The sequence below is a fragment of the Cordyceps militaris genome, assembly GCF_000225605.1.
Source record: "Cordyceps militaris CM01 unplaced genomic scaffold CCM_S00004, whole genome shotgun sequence".
Classification (NCBI taxonomy): Eukaryota; Fungi; Ascomycota; class Sordariomycetes; order Hypocreales; family Cordycipitaceae; genus Cordyceps; species Cordyceps militaris.
Window position 1 is genome coordinate 1,213,522 of NW_006271972.1, and position 20,651 is coordinate 1,234,172.

Below are 20,651 nucleotides of genomic sequence, written 5' to 3' on the forward strand. Positions count from 1 at the left end.
GTATCCATCCATCCGTGTTCAATTTGGGCTTGAACCTGGCATGGATGGATACAATGACCTCTTTCCAGCTACGCTCGGTGCTGGCAAGGCACCTGCTAACATTTCATCTAGTCTTTCAACATGTCACTCAGGGAATTCCATATATAAAAATGAACACAGCAGTTGAATTAGGTATTACTATAATCTCCTCCGGGTATCGAACAAACAGACCAAATGCGCGCAACTAAGCTGTGTTTCTTTCGTCATTGGACTGGCCAATGTTTTCTCAAAACAAAAAAAGACTTCCGTAGTGCCTGGTGCAAAACAGTATGGAAAATGGTATCAATGAAAGCAGTCTTGACAGGGTATCTTGGTATCTTGTGAAGAAATGCAGAACCATCCTTCCATTCTCACCCTTCTCATGCGTGTGGGTATATTTTTTTGAATTAAATGTTTGGGGGTTTGTTCGCGTGACAATCATCGAAGAGCTGGTACGTCTTGCGGGCGTCAAGCTAGACCACGTCGGTCTGCCATCTAAGCAGAGGCAGTGACAGCGGGGGCAACAGGGGTCGCCTCGGTCTTCTTCTCGCCTTCACCCTCAACAGCGTTGGTGACCTGCTCCTTGATGTCGGCAGCGGTCTCCTCGGTCTTGTCCTTGGCATCGGTGGCAGTCTCCTGGGCCTTGGCAGCCTCCTCCTTTGCCTCCTCAGCCTTGACGGCGCCCTTGCCCTTGATAGTAGCACGAAGCTTGGAGAAAGCGCCGGTCTTGGCCTCGCCGGTAGTGGGAGAGGCGTCACGCTTGCCGAAGAAGGGGAGGGAAGACTTGCGCTTCTCCTTGACATCGGTCTTGGTCTCGGGGGCAGCGGCCTCGACGGGATCAGCGGCGATCACCTCTTCAGCAAGAGGGGTAGTAGTGTCAACAGGGGGGATGACAGGGGCAGTCTCAGCAGCACCCTCAGTCTCCTCAGCAGCGGCCTCGGTGGCCTCAGCAGCCTTGGGCTCAGCAGCCTTCTTCTCCTTCTTGGAGAAGACACCACCAAAGAAGCTGTTACGCTTATTGGCGGTGGGCTTCACAACCTCGGCGGTGGGCTCTTCGGTGGCCTCGGCATCCTGGTTGGCAGCCTCAGCCGTGGCATCGGTGACCTCGGCAGGGGCGGCGGTCTCCTCGGCGGCCTCGGCGGGGGTTTCCTCAGTCTTGACCTCATCCTTGGGCAGAATGTCCTTCTTGCCGAAACCGAAGAAGGAAGCACGCTTGCGGCTGGCAGAGCGGCGCTTGGGCTCCTCGACCTTGGACTCCTCCTTAGGAGCTTCACCGTCCTCCTTAGGGGCCTCGTCAGCCTTGGCGACCTCGGCAGACTCGTCAGCGTGCTCAGCAGCCTTCGCCTCCTCCTTGGGAGCGGGCTTCAGAGACTCGAGGGTGTTCTTGTAGGTCTCCGATTCGGTGACAGAGGCGGCAATCTCCTTGGCCTCAGCGATCTTGGCCTTGATCTGGGCAACCCAGTTGTCACGCTCAGCGGCGTTAGCGGCCTTGAAGGTGTGCTTGTTACCCTTGGCGGTGAAGTGGAACTTGTTACCCTCGACCTCAGGCTCAGAGGCGTGAGACTGTAGACTATTAGCATTGCTGTTTGTCGGCGATGCCTGGGCTGCTGCGATCACTCACCAGGTTGATGACGTTGTGAGGAGCCTTCTTGTCACCGGAGAAGAGAAGACCCTTGCCGGTGTGAGCAGCCCAAGAAATGTTGTCAAGAGCACCCTCAGCGGACTTTTGGGCCTTCTTGTAGGCCTCGAGGGCCTTGGCCTCAGTGGCCTCGGAGTTGAAGAAGAAGAACTCTTTGCTACCGAGCAGATTCCTTTTCGAGTTGTTAGGATGATTCCTTGAGGTGACCGTTTCGCATTCAACAGCCACTTACTTGGGGAAGCTCAGGCCATGGGCCTTGTAGCCAAGGTGGCCCTCCTCGACGGGCTTGACCTCCTCCTTGGTCTCCTCAGCAGCAACAGGCTCCTCGGGCTTGGCCTCGTCGGCGAGGGGCGCAGCAGCGTCGGTGGCAGCAGGAACGTCGAGAACGGGAGCCGTTTCAGGGACGGCGTTGGGAGCCTGCTCAACAGCGGCGGCAGGGACCTCGATGGGCTTCTGGATGTCGGCCATTTTTCTGGATTAAAAGTAGAGTATTGGGTATCTTAAGTGGGTATCACAACAACAAAGAAAGACGGATGGTATAAAAGAAAAACCGGGAACTAGAAAAAGGCGTCCACGAAGATGATGAGAGGATGGTGTGTGAGAGAGGAAGAAGGAAGGGAGCACGAGGCGAAGGGGGGATGAAGGGGGGTACTTATTTGGATTGGCAAAGGGTGGGCGAACCAGGCAGGGCAGGGCAACAATGCAGGCAAATTGGAGGAGGAGGGGGACGGGCGGGCAGGAGACCAGGAGGCGCGGCGTCAAGTTACAGGTGCAGGCTAAAATGGAAATGGCTGAAAGTACCTGGTAATTCGGGGAGGTAGGGACTTGACATGAGCCATGAGCAGTGGCAGTTGGCAGGGCAGGCAAGCGGGTGGTGGCCCTGGTGGGTTCCCTATCGTTGGCGTTGGCGGGCAACGGGGGCTGGGTGGGATGCTGGGTTGAAGCTAGGGAGGGAGGTTAGGAGGTTACCTGTACAGGTAAGGTACCTGGTGAGGACCCTCTGGTCCCTGTTCTAGGTACAGAGGACTAACCTCCCCGATGTGCTAACCACGACAGGGGTCCAAGTAGGTACCGGCCCAGGTAGCAGTACCCAACAGAGTGCCAGTAAGAAAGGGGAGAGCTCCCATCACCACATTTCTCTGGCTCTGTGCGACACTGGGTGAAAAACTCTACCAGGAACAGACGGGGCCAATGTGATTAGGGTTCATTTTTCGCCAACAGGGGGTGGCACCAGAGGAGTCCAGACGAGGGACGAGGGCCTCGGGAATGACCCCCAAAGCTGGTTATCTGCTGTGCCGCCGCTGAGAAGAAAAATCGAAAAACGAGGAAATGGTGTCATGCTGTTGCTATCGGTACCGAGTAGGTACCTACATAAATTATACATGCAAATACACAAGTACTAATGCAGGAGTGCTTGATTCATGTGTGAGTGGACAACTTGCGGCTTGCCAATGGCAATGTGACCATGGTGGCCAAGCAGCCACCTACATATTTGATGCACCACACGGAGGCCATGATTGGAGGTCATCGGTACACACTCTAGCTACCTGATCAAGTACGCATGAAGAGTCGCTTCATAATTCATTTCCATTTTGTTTCTGTTTGCTAGCACAAATGCACCGATTTACCAGTCCCAACTACCCAACTGTTATCTGCACAATCTTCAGGTACCTGCATCGGTGATGTGGCCGCCCACCGATGCCACCACTACCGGCCCGCCAACCCGCTGCCAGCAAACAGAGAACCGTGTCATGTTATTAACAGGTAATAATTGCAGGAGGAGTTAGGTAATTCGCAGTTAGTTATGCCGTTTGCACCACACCACTGCTCTCCTCGTGGCTGCATTCCATCCTTCACGAACCATTCAAATTTTTCACAAAACACCCGCCCGCGGCTCTTTTAGTTGATCCTAACTAGGTAGTAACCCGCGCGATGCCAAGCATGATAGTTACCTACATATTCGTAGCACAGGCTGCAGTGGCTGGCCAGAAAAAAAAGAAAAAAAGAAAGAGAAGCCCGATCCACCAATCCACCAATCAATCCACTGAGACAGGCCTCTGTTGCCGTGTACCAGGGTGACAAGATCAAGCGCCAGTCTGTACTACAAATTAACTAGTTATCATTGAATTTATTACCTCCCTTCCCCTTCTCACTCTACACATGAAATTCCCTTCTTCTTTTTTTTCTTTCATCCTGTCTTCCGAATAGCAAAGCGCTGCAGCATGCAATTTCTTTCACCCGCCTGCCAGGGTTCAGTCCAAGGCCCTTGCGCCCATGCAAGCTTAAGCGAGTGGGTCGTGCCTATTTTACTGACCCGCTCAACGCTCGCTCCAGCGAAAGCTTTCATTCAGCCAACTCAAAATTGGCCAATAACCAAGCCATGAACCAGTGAGGAGTTGGAAATCACCCTCGTTGATCATCATACCGGTACTGGTACTCGATACGGATACTGACTATACATCACCACTTTTGCGGCTCTTGAGTCTTGATATCCCACCTTTCCCTGCGCTCTGGCTGACAGAGACAAGCACTTGCGACTCGAAGCTCATCCGTCTCGATCCGATGCACATGGTGCCAGCAAGCCACCGCCATACTCACCCGTCCGTCAACAGATGCACTGATACCGTGCCCGTATTGCGACATGGCCCTCACTCCCCATCATCGGCGGGGCACATCTCATACATACACATGCGGATGCAACTTGCTCACCGATAACTCGACAGACGAAAATTGTCCACACGAGGAACTGCTGGGGCTCCTACCAGGGATCATCCCCATGACTTTCTCTGACCGATATTGACAAAACATATCCAACCACCAAGGATATAATAATAGACTCCAGACAATAACTATCCGTCAGCCCGTACAGGTACAGGGGCAGTAATGCCGTCAACATTTGTCTTACTATAGAGACATACTACGCTGCACAATCAATCCTTGAGAATCGATATGGCTTGGCAATTGAATTGTGCTCGTAATACCTCGGGTAATATGCCCAGTTAGTATGGAGTAGAAGTAGATATTTCACCAACGTACTTGTTTTGATTGAATACTCCGACTTCAGCGACTTCAGTAGTTACACCTCTGCAGCAACCTGGGTGGACTGGACGGAACTCAGACGAACCGCGGTACTCGTCGAATACGACGAAACAAGCCTTGTTGATGTCGGCATCTTCTCGAGTATGGGACGCCTACGCGCCACGTTGGCAGGGTTTGCTCCTAGTTATTCTGGCCGCGCAGAAATAACTAGTTTTACACGATTTATTTCCTGGCTTTGTGCAAATGCTCAGTACAATACGGAGATACAGAATTTGTACCGTACATAATCTGTCAATCTCCATGCTGCAGTATGCGATGCGGCGATGCGGCGATGCCCAGTAATGCCCCTTTTCTGGCAGGCACCTGCTTGTCCCTGTGGGATTATACTGGTACATACGATGTACGCTTCTTCTCACTGTCTTGGTATAGATTGCCAGAGGCTGACTGGAAATTATGGCCCCGAGGAAATGAGGCAACATTAGTTGATAACTAGGCTCTGGCGCTGGCGCTAAACTATTCGTACATGACGGCCCGCTCCAATTTGGTAGCGTGACAACCAATACCCAGATTTGGTCCGATTTATCGCTGAAATCTTGCAATTTGCTTGCCTGTCCCCATCTGGACAAGCACTCCAGGTCCTGAACGGGTTTGCGAGGCGCAACAGTTGCATGCGTAACTGTGGTCCATCGCGCAGTGTTGACTACAATCGAGACGACTGGCTGACAGGATACAAGAGAAGGGCACAGCTTCCCATGATAGCAGAAACATACGCAAAATCTCGGAAATTTACAAACACGGTACTAGTTATAGTTGGAAGGCAGAGTATTCCAATACCGGTATATCCACATCAATTTTGAGCCCCATTGATCTTGAAATAAGTGGATCGAGGAGCTTTTTACCCACTGACAGAGAAAAGGAGGAAAAGAGGGCATCTTGGGCCGCGGACCGGCACAAGGCCAGATGACCAGAGGACTATGCGATTCCTTTCTAGTTAAGAAAATCTTGAAACGTGAACCGCACATGACTGGTGCTTCCGATCTGGAGCGACAACATCCTACAGAGTACTCGGTAGTTAGGGGTATCCCGCCCAAAACCATCTGGAGTCGGGGTCGGGAATGCTCTTGGTTACAGCGTTTCACAGCAAGCTCTCAACTCTGCAGCCTTGCCCATTGTGTGTCCCTTTCACCACGGATACAAATTACAGCAAGCCTAACGAATAACTTATGTACAACACATTATTGATCCTGATCAAGGTGCCCCGCCCGGCAGGCGGTGGTGTGGTGTTGGGGTCCGCAACGGCAGGGCGAGCACAGCCAATAACACGCCACTCCTCTTGCAGCTTCACAACTGGCACATGCAAATGCAAACGCCACAACGCCAACTATCATCACTGCCACTACAAACCTCCATATCAGTCCGCCGCCTGGCCCTGTGAGCGGGGCTGACTGGAGCAAAGGTGCTCTGAAAATGAGGCGATGCAATGCAGGGCTGATGCGATGACTGACAGAAATGCGGCATGGTAATAATCAAAGTCAAAGACCTTCATGGCGACATGGCGAGCTCGCTCCAACATGATGCCGCAGATATATTGTCCAACTACGCCCGGCCCAACCAAACAATCAACAGGTCCAATCTCGCCACGCTCAGCCGGAGCTTCGCCATTTACTGGGCACGTCTCCAGTCGCCACGACCAGCAAAGTCGATCAACTTGCCAGCTGCTGTGCACGGTGTCGAGCCAGTGGGGGACAGGCGCCACGCAGCATGCCAAGCTAGTCACAAGTGGTCACGGTACCAGGCATGAATGAAGCAATTGATGTTCGTACCATCAACCACGAGCTCTGATTTGCTCGCCATCGTCTCTGTGGGCGGACGGCGGTATGCAGTCTGACGGAAGGCGCGCAAGGTGCGTACAAGAGAACCCGAGGCAAACCTCAGTTGACCGATGACAAATGCTACTAGTTATCCACGGTGCGGCTGAATCACTTTCAAGGCTGGCAGTCTCTCTTTACCAGAGTCAGGGCTGGCCATGCAAGGCCTTCTAGTTATGGCGCCTTGTCGCGGCACAACGACGACGTTCGGGGGATTCCGTGTACTTTGGTCAAGTTGGCCGTTTGGCAAGCCGCCTGGACACACGTATCATTGACCTGCCGCTCGAGTGCAGTGGGGAAAGACTCGATGCAGATCATTGGAAGCTACATGTGGTTATTGCGACCCCTCTTTTACCTATCTGGTAGCGCCCGAGTACGGTATCCATTCGAGACGTCCAAAGCTTTTGGCTGGGCGACTTCTTTTCAATTCCTGCTCCCTGATATGACAATGCTTAACAAGGATTTACTGAAAGCGCGGAATCGGAAGCCGTACTATCGTACCAGTCATGAAAGGAGAGCATGACGCTCAGCCGTGGGAACAAACAGCGAGTCCGCTCAGTGCATGACCGACTGCTGGGATGAAACGACGGGTCGGAACATTCACCAAGAGCCAGATTTCATTGCCAAGATTTACTGCCGATTCCGTGGACCATGTTAATGTAGTTAATGTAGTTAATGTAGCTCTGTATGTTGCGTACGTGCAATGCCTCTTCTCTGTATTGGTCCTCGAGCTGGGCTTGAAGTGCACCGGTTGAAGCAGGCAGCCACTTGGCTCATGTCTGCATTTCCAGACAAAGAAAAAAAAATTGTTCTCGCTTCCATGATTCTTGACTGTGACTCACGGTCTGTGAGTCATCACTCCAGGTACCCGAGATTGGCTGGTGCCTGATGTTCTTGCATAAATAGCTCCGTTTCGTCGTTCTCCAGTATAAGAATTGGCTATATTTTTGGTACCAGACGTCTGTGATGAACCAAGTCGTCTTATAATTTATCTAGTAAAGGTCATGTTTTAAAAAAGAAATCTTTCCGATGACATAAACCCTTTATTTTCTACTCCATCTTTCCGAGTTTATTTTTCGGAGCTATCTAATTTATCATACTTATTAGAGCTATCTAATTTATTATACTTATCACAGCTATCTAATTGATTATACTTATCACAGCTACCTAATTTATTTTACTTTTTCATAGCTATCTAATTTATTATACTTCTCACAGCTATCTTTCTTATCTTTTACTTTTTTCCTCGCACGCGTGCACGGATTTCAACTACGCAGCCGCGCAGCCACACACATCTTACCGCTGCACTTCCCTCCCATTCTTCTCCCATCCACCCTCTTCCACAACCAGCTTCTCCACGATGGCGCGGAGAAGAAAAACACCGCCTGCGGCGGCCCCGGAAAGGGACCGGTACGGAATGACAGAATCAAGGCAGCAGTTTGAACCGGGGATCCGGGAGGAGGCAATAGCCTCTTGGATCCAGATGCTTCGGAGGGAGGAGGAGGCGGCAGCGAATGAGCCTTGTCGGCAGCGGCGTATGACGAGAGCGTTTCTTCTCCTACGGGAGGAGCCGCCGGAGATGCAGCCGGTGGAGGAATCCAAGGCCGTCATCACATTTGAGAGCCTCATCACGGCGCAATCTGTCGGGCCGCTCATCATTGAGCATATCTTCGCCTCGGGGGGGTCGGCCTTGAGGCTGGCTCTCACCTCCAAAAGGATGTGGACCATACTCGGGGCCAGCGTGGATTACTTCGACTTCTTCGCCGGCCGTCTGCAAAACCTGGGGCCCTCGGGCGTCTTCGTCACCACGGCGCCCGAGTTCACCCTGGGGGAGATGATGGCCACGCGGCTCACGGATCCGTACGGCTTCGGGTCTGCGTCCGTGCTTAGCCTCGCCACTCCCTTCACGGACTGGCACAATGCCGCCCATACAAGGGAAGAGGACGTGATTGCCACGCTCTACATGGTACGGATGAGAATGGACGGGCTGCCAGCGCCGCCGCAATTCCTCGAGCGCATCCTCGAACCGCGCATCTTGGAGGCGATCCGTACCATCAAGGATCCAAAAAAGATCTTCAAGGCAAATCAATTTACATCACTTCCGTCCCAGCAAATTTTTGAGCCGCAAATGATCTATTCTGCAACTCGCCTGCAGCTTTTACGTAAGTCACTTCTATTACTTTTCGCACTCTTATTACTTTTCTCTCTCCGATGTGTCTGGTTCCCCTTTATGTATCTTAATCCATCTGTTGTTTTGTTATTCTTGTTATTTGCTGCCCTCGTTTACTGTTGTGCCGTCGAGGACATACCTACTCGGAAAGCTAACCAGAAATCGCAGTTGTGGAACTGTTTAACCATCGAAAGAAGACGCGAGTTCTTCACTTTCATAACACTCCATTCTTTGACCGACGCATACTCGCGATTGTGCTGCGGGCCAGTCCACATGTCACGATGCTGGGGGTCTATAACTGCCCCCTTATTCATTTTGGGGACTTGATTCCCATTCTCGACTTAATCAGTGAGATCAACAATGAGAGGAGGATGGGGAATGTGCCACTTATTACAGCATTTGACTTCTACCCAAGCTTCCACCGAGGCTTGGCTACATCAGCGGGTCAACGGTCGACCTATGGCCTGACAGCAGACTCGCTAGATCGAGATATTGTTCAAAGGGGCCTCTACGCAATTTTACTGAAAGGCTTCCTGAAAGCGCGACACATGAAACTTGACATGCTCTTTAAGCCGGGCAACGCGCTGAGGGCGTTTCTGTTGCGGCTACCTAACCCTCCCCTGAGCATCCCTACCTTTTTCGACGGCCTCCGGCGATACTTGGAGAGAGAGGCATCTCTGGTGAAGAAGCGTCATGCTCTTTTCGACCTGACCAAGCCTATACGGCTCGGCCTCGAACGGAACCTTGAGAACGAGTCGTGGTATCAGCAGGAAATGGGCACCTATCTGCTTTTTTGCAGCTCCTGTGGCTACGAAATGTTGTACGAATTTTTCCCCGCCGGAGACCGTGGACTCGACCCGTATCGCAGGGTATGCGCAGGCTGTAGCCTGCAAGATTTACTTGACCAGCAGCCACACGACATGCGTGACTGGAAGGTAGGTATGCTGGCTCAGCTTATGCCCGAGTGGAATGGTATGGACTTCAACAAGGACGCCCCAAGCGGCGGCCAGGAAGATGCGGAAGGCGGTCTGATGTGGCTCCGAGAGACGGCGACGTCTCAGAACGAGCCGTCGCCTCTCTATGTCAACGCAGCGGGGGAGCTGACAGCCAAGCCTTACGTCCGCCGGGCCGCGCGCAACAACAAGCGTCCAGCAGATTCATTGCAGAGTCTACCCTCGTTGCAGGCCTTGGTCAAGGATGCAGCCTTTGATCGTCGCTGGGCAGACCTGTTTAACCACTGTAACTGGGCAGACCTTTTCGCCCGCGCCAGGCGCCGAGTCCACGCCGAATCAGCGCACATGGGCAAGGGGAAAAATGCGAGCCTACCAAGAGACTCGTACGGTGAAGTCTGGCATAGGGAACGTCATGCTCGAGAGCTTCAGAGCTTCAACCACACCACAGCAGTTCATTTTCATCTGGCTCTGGAGGCAAAAGGGTGGTAATGGTGGGAATGGTGGGTTTGGGGGTTATTAGGGGGGCTACTTGCAAGTTGGCCACCTTGGACTTGATTGGAGACATGTTTCTATTGCTTTATTAAAGTTGAAGCTTGAACTTTGGGTCGCTGGGTTGGTGGCAGAATAGGGAATGATAGCACCAGTTGCTGTGATTGAAGTGAATGACGAGCGGAGTGAGCAAGGAAAATTCGGCAGAGTAGTTTCAGAGAAATAGAATTGCAGTTTCAATCCAATATCTATCCCATGATCGCTAATAATTGAGGGCTGATCACCCTGGCCTTCCTGTAGTCATTAACGTTCATAAATAAAAAGTAAAACTAAATAAAAAGTACACCAGCGCCTTGGGCTGTCCTATTTGTCCTATTTAGGCAGTCCAGGTCACGTGCACCACTGGCATCGTCCCACGCAACTTTTACCAGCAAGCATGGTGACCGAGCAAGGACCAGAAAGAAAAGCACCGCAAGCACAAGAAAAAGCCGCCATGGCGTCCCTTTTCCGAACATTGACGCTATCGGCGAGCGCGTTTTCATCACGCGCCCTCTTCGCCGCACCCGCGTCCTTCCTGGCCGGCGGCAGGGTCGCCGGCGCCTTGTCACCGTTTTCGCGGGCCTTGGCCGTCGTCACCACCACGACGCAGGTGCGCGGCATGAAGGTGCACAGCTCCGTCAAGAAACGCTGCGAGCACTGCAAGGTAACTATCCATGGCGCCGTACAGCTTTTTGTTTTGAGGAGGGGAGGGGTTTGCTGACGAGAGTGTGTGTGCGCAGGTTGTCCGACGCAAGGCCGGCAAGAGACACAACGGCTACTTGTACATTATCTGCAAGGCGAACCCGCGACACAAGCAACGACAGGGTTGATTGTACCTTGTCGCTACGATGAAAAAAAAAGGCGAAACAAAAAGACGGAAAATAGAGATCAATAGATGCGATTGGCTATATGCCGTGGAGGATCGGCCAGAACAAAGGAAAAAAACACTTGTACGATTATCGGCGCTTTCTTGGAACGAACCATGTACAAAAGAAGCGAAGCAACAGAAAGCAGCAGTGGGCAAGAAATGTGACCAGATAGCTGAGCAATGGTCATGATGCTCAATGTATTTTTACAATTTATCCGGGCGCGCGCACCCATTCTCAATTACATACCCCCTATATACCGCTCCATGGCATCCCATTCCGTCTTTCCCGTAGACAGTAGATATCGTACATGTTGCTAGTCGGATGGTCAGTCTTCAAGTTTGTCACGACAATCAGAGAAGCGAGGAAAAAAAAAAAAGACTCTTACTAAATCAGTGACATGGCGATGGCGCTCTAGCTCATCCCGGACAAACTTTTGCGTCTCCCGCCGCGTCTGCGCATTGTTGATGCCGCGACACCCGCGGAGGATGGTGCGGTAAAATGAAATGACTTTGGATCGCTGCAGGAACTGTAGTTATTCCGGCAGAGTCAGAAATAAATACAAAGACGGAAAAGCACTTTTTGGTTTTTGGAGGAGACATACGTGATCGAGACTGAGTGCGCCGCCGATGCGCTTGGAGGAGGGACGCTGCGTGGCGAAACCACGGCATTGGCGCACGAGGCGCAGACAGGAGACCATGAATACAGTCTTGCAATATTTATCTATACGCAGGATAAATTTGCAAGAAAAGAAGAAAGGAGTGCGCTTTCGCAAGTCACTGGGATGAGAGGTGAAACTTGGAAATAGTAAGAAAATGCGAATCGTCGAGAACACACACATGAGATGGTGGAGCCTCGGGAATAAGTCAAAGAACTGACAGCTTAGCAATCTCGCCTTGACAACAACTAACACGCTTTTACTTTTTTTTTGGTGCCCGATGCTGGTCTCATATTGCTCCAACGGCAGGCAGCCAAGTAACACCTCTCAACTCATCCTTACTCCCCCCTCTCGTCATGGGCGTGTCCCAGGACAGCCAACGACGCGTCTTGCGGCGCGAGCAAGTGCGAGCCGTCGAAGCGGCCCTCGGCGCCGCCAACGCCCTCTCCAACGAAGCCTTTGTCTCGGAATACCTAAAACCCGAGTAACGTCTCCCCCGCCCCCCCAAACGAGCCCTCCCTCTCTTCTTGTTTAGCTAACATGAGCACACGCCCAAAGTGAGGCATCGTGGCCGCGGTGGACGCACCCCGCGACGCGGCAGGACTACGCGCTCAGCCTGCGGTCGCCGCAGGACATGGCCGAGGCGGAGCTGGCGGCGTGCTTTGCGCTGGTTGAGCGCACGAGCGCCGCCGATTACCGCCGGGCGGCCGCCGGCTGGCACCCGCTGGCGAAGCGGGCCGAGATGCGCTCGCCGGGCCTGCGGTACGTCCTCGTCCGGCGGCGGCACGCGGCCAGCAGCGGTGAGATTCGCGCCTTTGCGTCGTTTATGCCGACGTGGGAGGACGAGTTTGCCGTCGTGTACTGCTACGAGATTCACCTGCAGCCCGAGCTGGAGAGGTACGTTGGGTGGTGCATGGCTCGTGTTCCCAATTGGACTGGCTTCGAGGTCGTCTCGTCTTCTTCTTCTCCCCGGTGCCACTCAGGATATTGGGGGGGAGGAACTACAACCTGCGTCTTCTTTGTACTAACGAGACAACGCTATGCGCAGGACAGGCTTGGGCGGGCTGCTCATGGGCCACGTCACGGCGGCGGCGGACCGCATTGGCGGCGGGCTGGACAAGACGATGCTGACGTGCTTCGTGTCCAATGCGCACGCGCGCCGCTTCTACGAGCGGCTGGGGTTTCGGGTTGATGCGAGCTCGCCGCGCCCGCGCCGGCTTCGGGACAGGCTTCTCGAGCCCGACTATGTGATCCTGAGCCGGCCCACGACGACGGCGACGCGGCGTGGGGATGGGGTGGAGGAGCAGGAGGATGCGGCGCTGGCGGACGAGGGGCACCAGCATAAGAGAGCAAAAAAACACGGCGGTATCGGACGCGAGCAAAAAAAAGACGAAGAAAACGATAAAAACGACGCATCACTAGACAAGGGCCCGTCTTGAGAGGGGCAGCGGATCTTCATGTAAACTTCCACCAGCAGAGGGGCAGCACTTCGGCATGGCAGCATAACGGCGTAAATTCATTTCAATGTAAATAACTATGCATGTACTATTCGCTGGCAAGTACGGGGGAATATTCGGGCTGTGAAGCGCGTTCGAGAAGAAAAAAAACTCTTTACATGTCTAGTTGTACCCATTTCTTTTTCAAATACCCAAGTTGACTCCGATAAAAGCAAAAACTGAAATCGTTATTCTTCTTCCATTCAGTCATCCGTCGTCCCAATTAGATTTTATTCCAATCAAGCATAGAGTTTCTTCTCATAGGACTCCATGTTGACGTTGCCCTCGAGCTGAGCACTGGCAGTGCGGATCTCAAAGCGCAGAGTGCTGTTGCTAGCACAGGTGTGAAGCTCCTCCAGGCTGCGCATACCACAATCCTGCATCGAGTGCTTGAGACCAGCAGCGAGGTAAGGAATGAACTTGCTGATGGATCTACGCAACTTGTTAGCGAAATTTCGGCGAGGAGCAATGAGACAACATACCCTCGGTGTGCGACAGAACCAGAGACACCCTGAGCAACAAGAACACTGTCACCCTCGGAAAAGTAACGAGCGGTACCGGCGTTGCTCTTCTGGCTGTCCTTGCCACCGCTTCCAGCCTTCTTGTCCTGCATAGCATCAATGGAGCCCATGCCACGATAGGCCTTGACCAGCTTGCCCTCTCGGGAAACGAAGGAGGTACCAGGCGACTCGGTGGTACCGGCGAGGAGACCACCCATCATGACGGTGGAAGCGCCGAGAGCCAGACCCTTGACGATGTGACCGACGTTCTGAACACCGCCATCGGCAATGCAAGGAACGCCAAAGCGGGCAGCAAAGGCGCTGACGGCGTACACGGCAGCAGCCTGGGGACGGCCGACAGCCATGACCTCTTGGGTGATGCAGGCAGAGCCACTGCCCATACCAATACGGAGACCGTCGACTCCAGCGTGGATGAGAGCAGCAGCCTGCTCACGGGTGACGACATTGCCACCAATGACGTCGAGACCGGGGAACTCATTCTTGCACCACTTGACCATGTCGATCTGGTACATGCTGTTACCCTGGGAGCTGTCTAGGATAACAATGTCCAGGCCAGCGTCGACGAGCTTCTTGAGGCGAGTCTTGTCCTCGGGACGGGTGCCAATAGCAGCGGCGCAGAGAAGCTGCTTGCTGTCAGGGAGCTTGGAGGCCAGGGGGAAGTGCTGGTTCTTCGTCAAGTCGGAGCGAGAGATCATGGAGACGAGGTTTTGAGCCTTGTCAACAATGGGGAGCTTGCCCTTCTTGGACTTGGCGAGAATCTTGTTGGCCTCGGCAAGGGTGACGCCGTCCGGAGCAGTGACAAGGTCCGTAACCATGACGTCGGCAACGGAGGCGTCGTTATCTTCCTCGAATTGGAGGTCACGGTTGGTGACGATGCCGAGAAGCTTGGAGCCGAGCTTTCCGTCCTCTGTTGCGACATGTTAGCTTGTGAGCAGGCTCATGCGTAGGCATTGCTAGTGTGGGGATGAAATTCAGGGTCATAGTAAAGGTGGTCCCCATGACAGAAGTCTATGCGGTGGAACGAAAGTTAAAAGTAAAAAAGGTTTGGAATCATGTGAAGTTGAATTGAGTGTCGATGAGGTGACAAAGAAACGTACCGGTGACGGGAAAGCCACCAAAGCTCCATTTCTCCTTGAGAGCCTTGGCCTCGCCCACAGTGGTGGAGCGAGTGATGACGACGGGGTCGAGGATGAAGCCATTTTCGTAGCGCTTCACCTTGCGGACCATGTCGACCTGCTCTTCGGGCGAGCAGTTGTGGTGAATAACACCAAGACCACCCTGAAGAGCCATGTGGATGGCCATCTCGTGCTCGGTGACGGTGTCCATGGGGGACGAGACGAAGGGGGTCTTGAGAGTGATGCGCTTGGTGACGGGAGAGTCGAGCGTGACGGCCGAGGCAGGGAAGCCAATGTAGCCAGGGAGGACGAGGAAGTCATTGTAAGTCAGACCACCGTGCTTGGCCGTATCCATGAGCTCGTGGAGATCGAGGCCATCGAGGGTCTTGTACTCGTTGAGCACCTCGAGGGCGCTCTTGTGATCAAGGATCTTGAATCCGTTGATTTGAGCCATTGTGTGTATATTCTGTCGGCAAAGAAAAGGGAGTGAAGAGCAATTGCAGAGAGGAACAGACAAGTGGCGAGGTTGAAGACGGAGAGACAATGGAAACGAGACGCGTTCAGTTCGACTTGTTTGTATTGCTACGGCGCTTCTTCCCGAGAGAAAAGGAAGAAAAAGTCGGTCGAGGACCGGTGGTGGGAAATTTTTTTTCTATGGCGTCGCGCATGAGGGGCAGGCAGGGACCTGCTTTTTTTTTGGTGGGGTCCGCATATGGATGCCTCAGCAATAAATCGAGGGTCACGCAGCAGTTCCTGACCGTTGCTACACAGTTCTGCACGAGGGCAGTTCCATCGCAATCAGGTTATGATCCGGCAATGCAAGGCGGGAAATGTCTGTGACTGTACGGACGTACCTACCTAGGTAGGCAGTTATAGCATGTGTGCAGTATTGCCATGAACCGGCCTCACAGCTCTGTCGCTTGCATGTGAGTCGGCCTGCTGGGCCTGCACAACGAGTAGTAATTACGTGTATAATAAAAACGAGTCAATAAATCCACTAGTTAGGTAGACGAAATTGCTGGTATTTCTGCGTATTTTTGAGTGCCCGTCATAATTCTTTAGAGAGCAGCCAGCCCTACTAGGTAGATACCTACCTATGTACCGAGGTAGATTGGCGCCACAGTACGCTAAAGCCCGCTGGACATGTGTATGTTGCTCACTGTAACCAGCCCCAGTGATGTTGGTACATAGTTACTATCATTTTCTCGAAGAGAGTAAGATATAGAATAATAGTTTATAAATCGAGTAAAATACGCAGACTCCTTCAAGTTCGATTTAAACACATCGCGATAGTCAAATTGTCAGGAGAGCGGTAACTCTATCTCCTGGTCCCTCTAATGTGCCAAACGCATTCACTTTCTCCTCTCTCTTGCTTCTCGTCATCTCCAGTGACTATCAATTCCATCAACAATGTATTCCTGTATATTGACCAACTGCATCAAGTATAGCGGACCAGTCTAATTTGTATATGCGTAGTAAACATTCCTTCTGATGTTTTGATCCTCTATCATCACCACCTCGTTTGAGTTCAAGACGTTTCTAGCATGCAAGCACTTACCACAAGGCACAATCTACCCTCATCGTCAGTAGGGACTTTCATACCCGGCAGTGTCAGTAGGGACTTTCATACCCGGCAGTTATGCTCATCAAGATTCATCAAGTAGTCGGCCGTCTGACTCTTGTTGAACTAGTCGTCACCAATTTCCTGTTAAAGGGCACACAGCTGTTACACGCTTGACCTTCAAGAACCACGAGTTGATCCGCAATACCCTGGACAATTTGTATACAATACATTCAGCAAACCCGCCAACACGTCGGTAAAAGGCATCAACGGCATTTCTTAGTCTGTACATGTGAGTCGTGGATAGTTCTCTATCTTCGAGGCTAGTTGTCAATCTCCGCAGTGGTCAACTACCTACCTAGGTATGTAACTAGTTACATGACCAAAATCTGATAAGAACTAACAGGGCTCAATGCGAACCATTCTACGCGACAGAACTAGCCACCGATCGAAGGCTGGGAGCAAGCCACAAGCGATGCAGATCACAGCCACCGAATGCTTCGCCTTCCTTGGCAGATGATTCTCAATTGCCGTCGGACGATTAACCCGAGTGATATAGAAGACGGCAGAAAATGTGCAGGTCGTTGGACACTTAACCCCGAAAGTTCCGCAACACTCGACTCAGTTCAAACAAAAGTGGCAACTACTTTTGACTAGCCGTGCTCCGGAGAATTTCCCTTCTTTGTTCCTTCTAGACAACAAAACCCAAAGAGCCTAATTTTACCCCAAGGCATGCCAAGAGTGTATATACAGGCATTCACTTCCCCACGTCGTTACTGTGATGCCTATTCCGTGCATAATCGCCCATTCTCTCACAAATGATAGACTTTTAGCCGAGCCGGCATCCCTGAAACTCGCCGCGATTGAAAAGTCTAGGCCTAGCAACTTGAGCAAAGGAAGACAACGTGCGCGAATCCTTCCAATTCGATCTGCAGCCGTTTCGGCCTTCTAGACTACATGCGGAAGGTTCTGCAGTCTTGGCCTCGCCCCGTCAGCAAATACACCAGGGCGAGGAACAAGCCCGTCCATCACCGCCGGCTTACTGCTGAACCCCCTGCGTCGACGCGCCGAATTCCAGCCTTTTTCAGGTTCCGTCTATGCTGATATGCTTATGTGGAAGCCTATCTGGTCATGTTCGCAACCCCGCCGCCAAGAGATGTCTAGCCTGAATGGCGCCTGGCGCCTCAAGTGCAGTTGCAATCACTACCGTGCTATAAATACTCACCTCCCAAATCGAGAAGGTGATGGTAGTTGATTGTGCTTGGGCCGACCTCGGTAATTTACTGCTGGGAACTCTCCCTCGTTCTCCTCCCGTATTAGGCTCTGTATCAAGAAATCATGATTGACCGCTGACAAGCGAGCAGTCGTTGGCAACAATATGATTGTCTTGGCAGTAAGATATAAAGACACGGAGGACGACCGCTGGGATACGTTTTGAGGCACCAAACGACAAGAACTTGCCACAAGTACTTTACAATACTCCATTGAACACTACCCAATTCACTTTCCTCTTTTGATCTCTGTAAACAATGGCCTTGAAGCACTCTCTTCTCGTCGTTGCCACCATGGTGGCGGCTGCCTTTGGTGCTGCTCTTCAGCGGGCCGAAGACTGCGAGGCCATCGAGCCCAGCGCAGAACTGCGCGCCGCCGCCGCAGAGATGGCCATCAAAGAGGAGGCCACGGCCGGCAAGCCCAGCGGCAAGCTCGCCGAGGTCAATGTGCCCGTGTACATCCACGTCGTTGCCTCTTCCCAGTCCAAGGCGGATGGCTACCTTTCTGTAAGACGACAGAATCTACCCAACCCCCCCGGGGCCTCCTCCCCCCTGCTGACCCCTGAGCTAGGAAGCAGATGTTCGTGCCACCGTCAGTGGGATGAACAATGACTACCAGGGCCTCGGCTTCCAGTTCACCGTCAAGGGCGTCGACCACACCATCAACGCCAACTGGGCCAGCGACCAGGACGCGTTGGGCATGAAGAAGAAGCTCCGCACGGGCGACTACCGCACCCTGAACCTGTACTTCCTGCCCAAGATGGCGCCCAACGGCCGCTGCTACTACCCGACGACTGCCGCCCCGGGCTCGACCGCCTTCTACAACGACGGCTGCACCATGCGCAGCGACGTCTACAACAACGGCCAGACCACCACCCACGAGGTCGGACACTGGCTCGGCCTCTTCCACACCTTCCAGGACGGCTGTGACCCCGTCAACGACATGGTGTCCGACACCCCTGCCCTGATCAACAGCTGGAGCTGCAACACGAACGATGATTCCTGCCCCGACATGCCCGGCAAGGACCCCGTCACAAACTTCATGAGCTACGGCACTTGCCGCAGCGTCTTCACCCCAGGCCAGACTGCCCGCATGAGCAGCATGTACAACAAGTACCGTGCCTAAATATATTGATGAGAAATGAGATGGTGCTGTTGTTTGATGTTTTGGGGTTTGGAGTGTCGAAGCGAGGCGTATGGAGTGGTTTTGGATAGGCGCGCGTGAAGAGAAATTTCGAAAAAAAAAGTATCATATTTAGTTTGAATACAAGCTATGAAGAACTGAGAAATACTTTGAAATTTGGTGCCAGCCTGTCACCAAGGCCACTAGAGCTCAAGCTGCTGCGTGAAGGCCACGAGTTCTCGAGTGCCACAAGTTATATAAATGAAAGACGATAGGCAGTATTACTCCGCGCTCGGCATGACTAGGGCCGGCTGCCGGAATCAGAATTGGCCGCCGGCGAAGTAATATACCCCATGGCGGATTCCCGTCTCTCTGACCAGCCGCATCGAGCCCACAGCGTCGTCTCGGTGTATCACTTGGATCACGATTGACAAAATGACTGATCAAGTTGCATGCATTCTTCTTTGTACTTTATGGCAGTTCTGATCAAGTTGCATGCATTCTTCTTTGTACTTTATGGCAGTTTCTATCTATCTCATGCAGATGTAGCCTCTTTGTCTCTATTCACAACATGCTCTTTCCTTTAATCTTGCCGCCATCGAGTCACTGGCCCGCCTCAAGTTCAGAGAGGTAGTGCTCTGCCTCCAGCGCGGCCATGCAGCCGGTGCCGGCGCTGGTAATGGCCTGGCGGTACCGTTTATCCTGCACGTCACCGGCGGCAAAGACGCCCGGGACGCTGGTGTACGTGGTGCCCGGCTTGGTGACGATGTAGTTCTCGCTGTCCATGTCGACCTGGCCCTTGACGAGGGCGGTGGCCGGGTCGTGGCCGATGGCGTAGAAGAGGCCGTTGCCCTCGAGCACCTCCTCCTTGCCCGTCGCGTTATCGCGGACGACAATGTGCGACATGAGGCCGTCCTCGCCGCCGCGAATCTCCGTCGCCGACGCCCCGAAGCGGACCGTCACCTTGGGGTGCGCGAGCAGGCGCGTGGCCATGGTCTTGCTGGCGCGCAGCTGGTCGCGGCGCACGAGCACCGTGACGTGGCTGCCGTACTTTGTGAGGAAGGTCGCCTCCTCGGCGGCCGAGTCGCCGCCGCCAATGACGAAGAGCGGCTTGTTGCGGAAGATGGGCACGGCGCCGTCGCACACGGCGCACGCCGAGATGCCGTTTTGCCAGTACTTGTCCTCGCCGGGGAGCCCCATGCGGCGCGCCGAGGCGCCCGTCGCGATGATGACGGCGTCGGCCGTGTGCGTCTCCTCCGGGCTGAACTCGGTGCTGTACTTGAAGGGCCGCGAGGACAGGTCGAGCGTGGTGACGGTGTCGGTGATGATTTCGGTGCCGAAGCGCTCAGACTGCGCGCGCATGTTGTCCTGCAAGGAAAGAGCGTGGATTAGTGGTTGGTTTCGTATGGTTTCTACACGGCAAGGCATACCATTAGCTCCTGGCCCATGATGCCCTTGGGGAAGCCGGGAAAGTTCTCGACTTCGGTCGTCGTGGTGAGCTGGCCGCCAGCGGCGGTGCCATTGGCCATGAAGCCTTCATACAGGACAGCTACCATGAATGTCAGTACGCATTCACCGCGCATCGCAATGGGCTATATACTCACGCTTCAGCTCTGCTCTGGCCAGGTAGACGGCGGCCGTGTGGGCAGCCGGGCCCGATCCGATGACTAGGTTGCCACCATGTTAGCTGCGCGCCATATTCCTCGCCTCCGACGTCATCGGCGCGCATTGTTCCATCTCGACTGCCACAAACGTACTGACAACCTTGCTATGCATGGCTCGTGTTCCCAATTGGACTGGCTTCGAGACGGGAGGGTAGTTGGTC

At 53.3% G+C, this 20,651-nt stretch overlaps 8 protein-coding genes across 8 annotated transcripts; 4 read left to right on the forward strand and 4 right to left on the reverse strand.

Annotated features, from left to right (window-relative positions):
* Nucleotides 1-513: 513 nt before the first annotated feature.
* CCM_05413 (conserved lysine-rich protein, putative) lies at nt 514-3,172 on the reverse strand (the record flags this gene model as incomplete). The annotated part of the gene is made up of 5 exons (XM_006670557.1): nt 514-1,581; nt 1,640-1,814; nt 1,890-2,110; nt 2,339-2,590; nt 3,107-3,172. 5 exons carry the CDS (start codon nt 3,170-3,172, stop codon nt 514-516), a joined length of 1,782 nt encoding a protein of 593 aa, XP_006670620.1.
* A 4,752-nt stretch (nt 3,173-7,924) lies between these two features.
* CCM_05414 (uncharacterized protein) lies at nt 7,925-10,176 on the forward strand (the record flags this gene model as incomplete). The annotated part of the gene is made up of 2 exons (XM_006670558.1): nt 7,925-8,726; nt 8,903-10,176. The coding sequence occupies 2 exons, from the start codon at nt 7,925-7,927 to the stop codon at nt 10,174-10,176; spliced, it is 2,076 nt and encodes a 691-aa protein (XP_006670621.1).
* A 493-nt stretch (nt 10,177-10,669) lies between these two features.
* Nucleotides 10,670-11,045, forward strand: CCM_05415 (ribosomal protein L36; the record flags this gene model as incomplete). The annotated part of the gene is made up of 2 exons (XM_006670559.1): nt 10,670-10,879; nt 10,956-11,045. 2 exons carry the CDS (start codon nt 10,670-10,672, stop codon nt 11,043-11,045), a joined length of 300 nt encoding a protein of 99 aa, XP_006670622.1.
* Nucleotides 11,046-11,322: 277 nt separating this feature from the next.
* CCM_05416 (Complex 1 LYR protein) lies at nt 11,323-11,781 on the reverse strand (the record flags this gene model as incomplete). Its single annotated transcript, XM_006670560.1, has 3 exons — nt 11,323-11,397; nt 11,470-11,610; nt 11,686-11,781. 3 exons carry the CDS (start codon nt 11,779-11,781, stop codon nt 11,323-11,325), a joined length of 312 nt encoding a protein of 103 aa, XP_006670623.1.
* Nucleotides 11,782-12,095: 314 nt separating this feature from the next.
* Nucleotides 12,096-13,178, forward strand: CCM_05417 (GNAT family acetyltransferase Nat4, putative; the record flags this gene model as incomplete). The annotated part of the gene is made up of 3 exons (XM_006670561.1): nt 12,096-12,223; nt 12,298-12,711; nt 12,788-13,178. 3 exons carry the CDS (start codon nt 12,096-12,098, stop codon nt 13,176-13,178), a joined length of 933 nt encoding a protein of 310 aa, XP_006670624.1.
* A 296-nt stretch (nt 13,179-13,474) lies between these two features.
* CCM_05418 (inosine-5'-monophosphate dehydrogenase IMD2) lies at nt 13,475-15,325 on the reverse strand (the record flags this gene model as incomplete). Its single annotated transcript, XM_006670562.1, has 3 exons — nt 13,475-13,667; nt 13,718-14,663; nt 14,854-15,325. 3 exons carry the CDS (start codon nt 15,323-15,325, stop codon nt 13,475-13,477), a joined length of 1,611 nt encoding a protein of 536 aa, XP_006670625.1.
* Nucleotides 15,326-17,961: 2,636 nt separating this feature from the next.
* CCM_05419 (metalloprotease 1) lies at nt 17,962-18,829 on the forward strand (the record flags this gene model as incomplete). The annotated part of the gene is made up of 2 exons (XM_006670563.1): nt 17,962-18,210; nt 18,275-18,829. The coding sequence occupies 2 exons, from the start codon at nt 17,962-17,964 to the stop codon at nt 18,827-18,829; spliced, it is 804 nt and encodes a 267-aa protein (XP_006670626.1).
* A 600-nt stretch (nt 18,830-19,429) lies between these two features.
* Nucleotides 19,430-20,602, reverse strand: CCM_05420 (thioredoxin reductase; the record flags this gene model as incomplete). Its single annotated transcript, XM_006670564.1, has 4 exons — nt 19,430-20,194; nt 20,257-20,375; nt 20,431-20,493; nt 20,584-20,602. The coding sequence occupies 4 exons, from the start codon at nt 20,600-20,602 to the stop codon at nt 19,430-19,432; spliced, it is 966 nt and encodes a 321-aa protein (XP_006670627.1).
* Nucleotides 20,603-20,651: the final 49 nt, after the last annotated feature.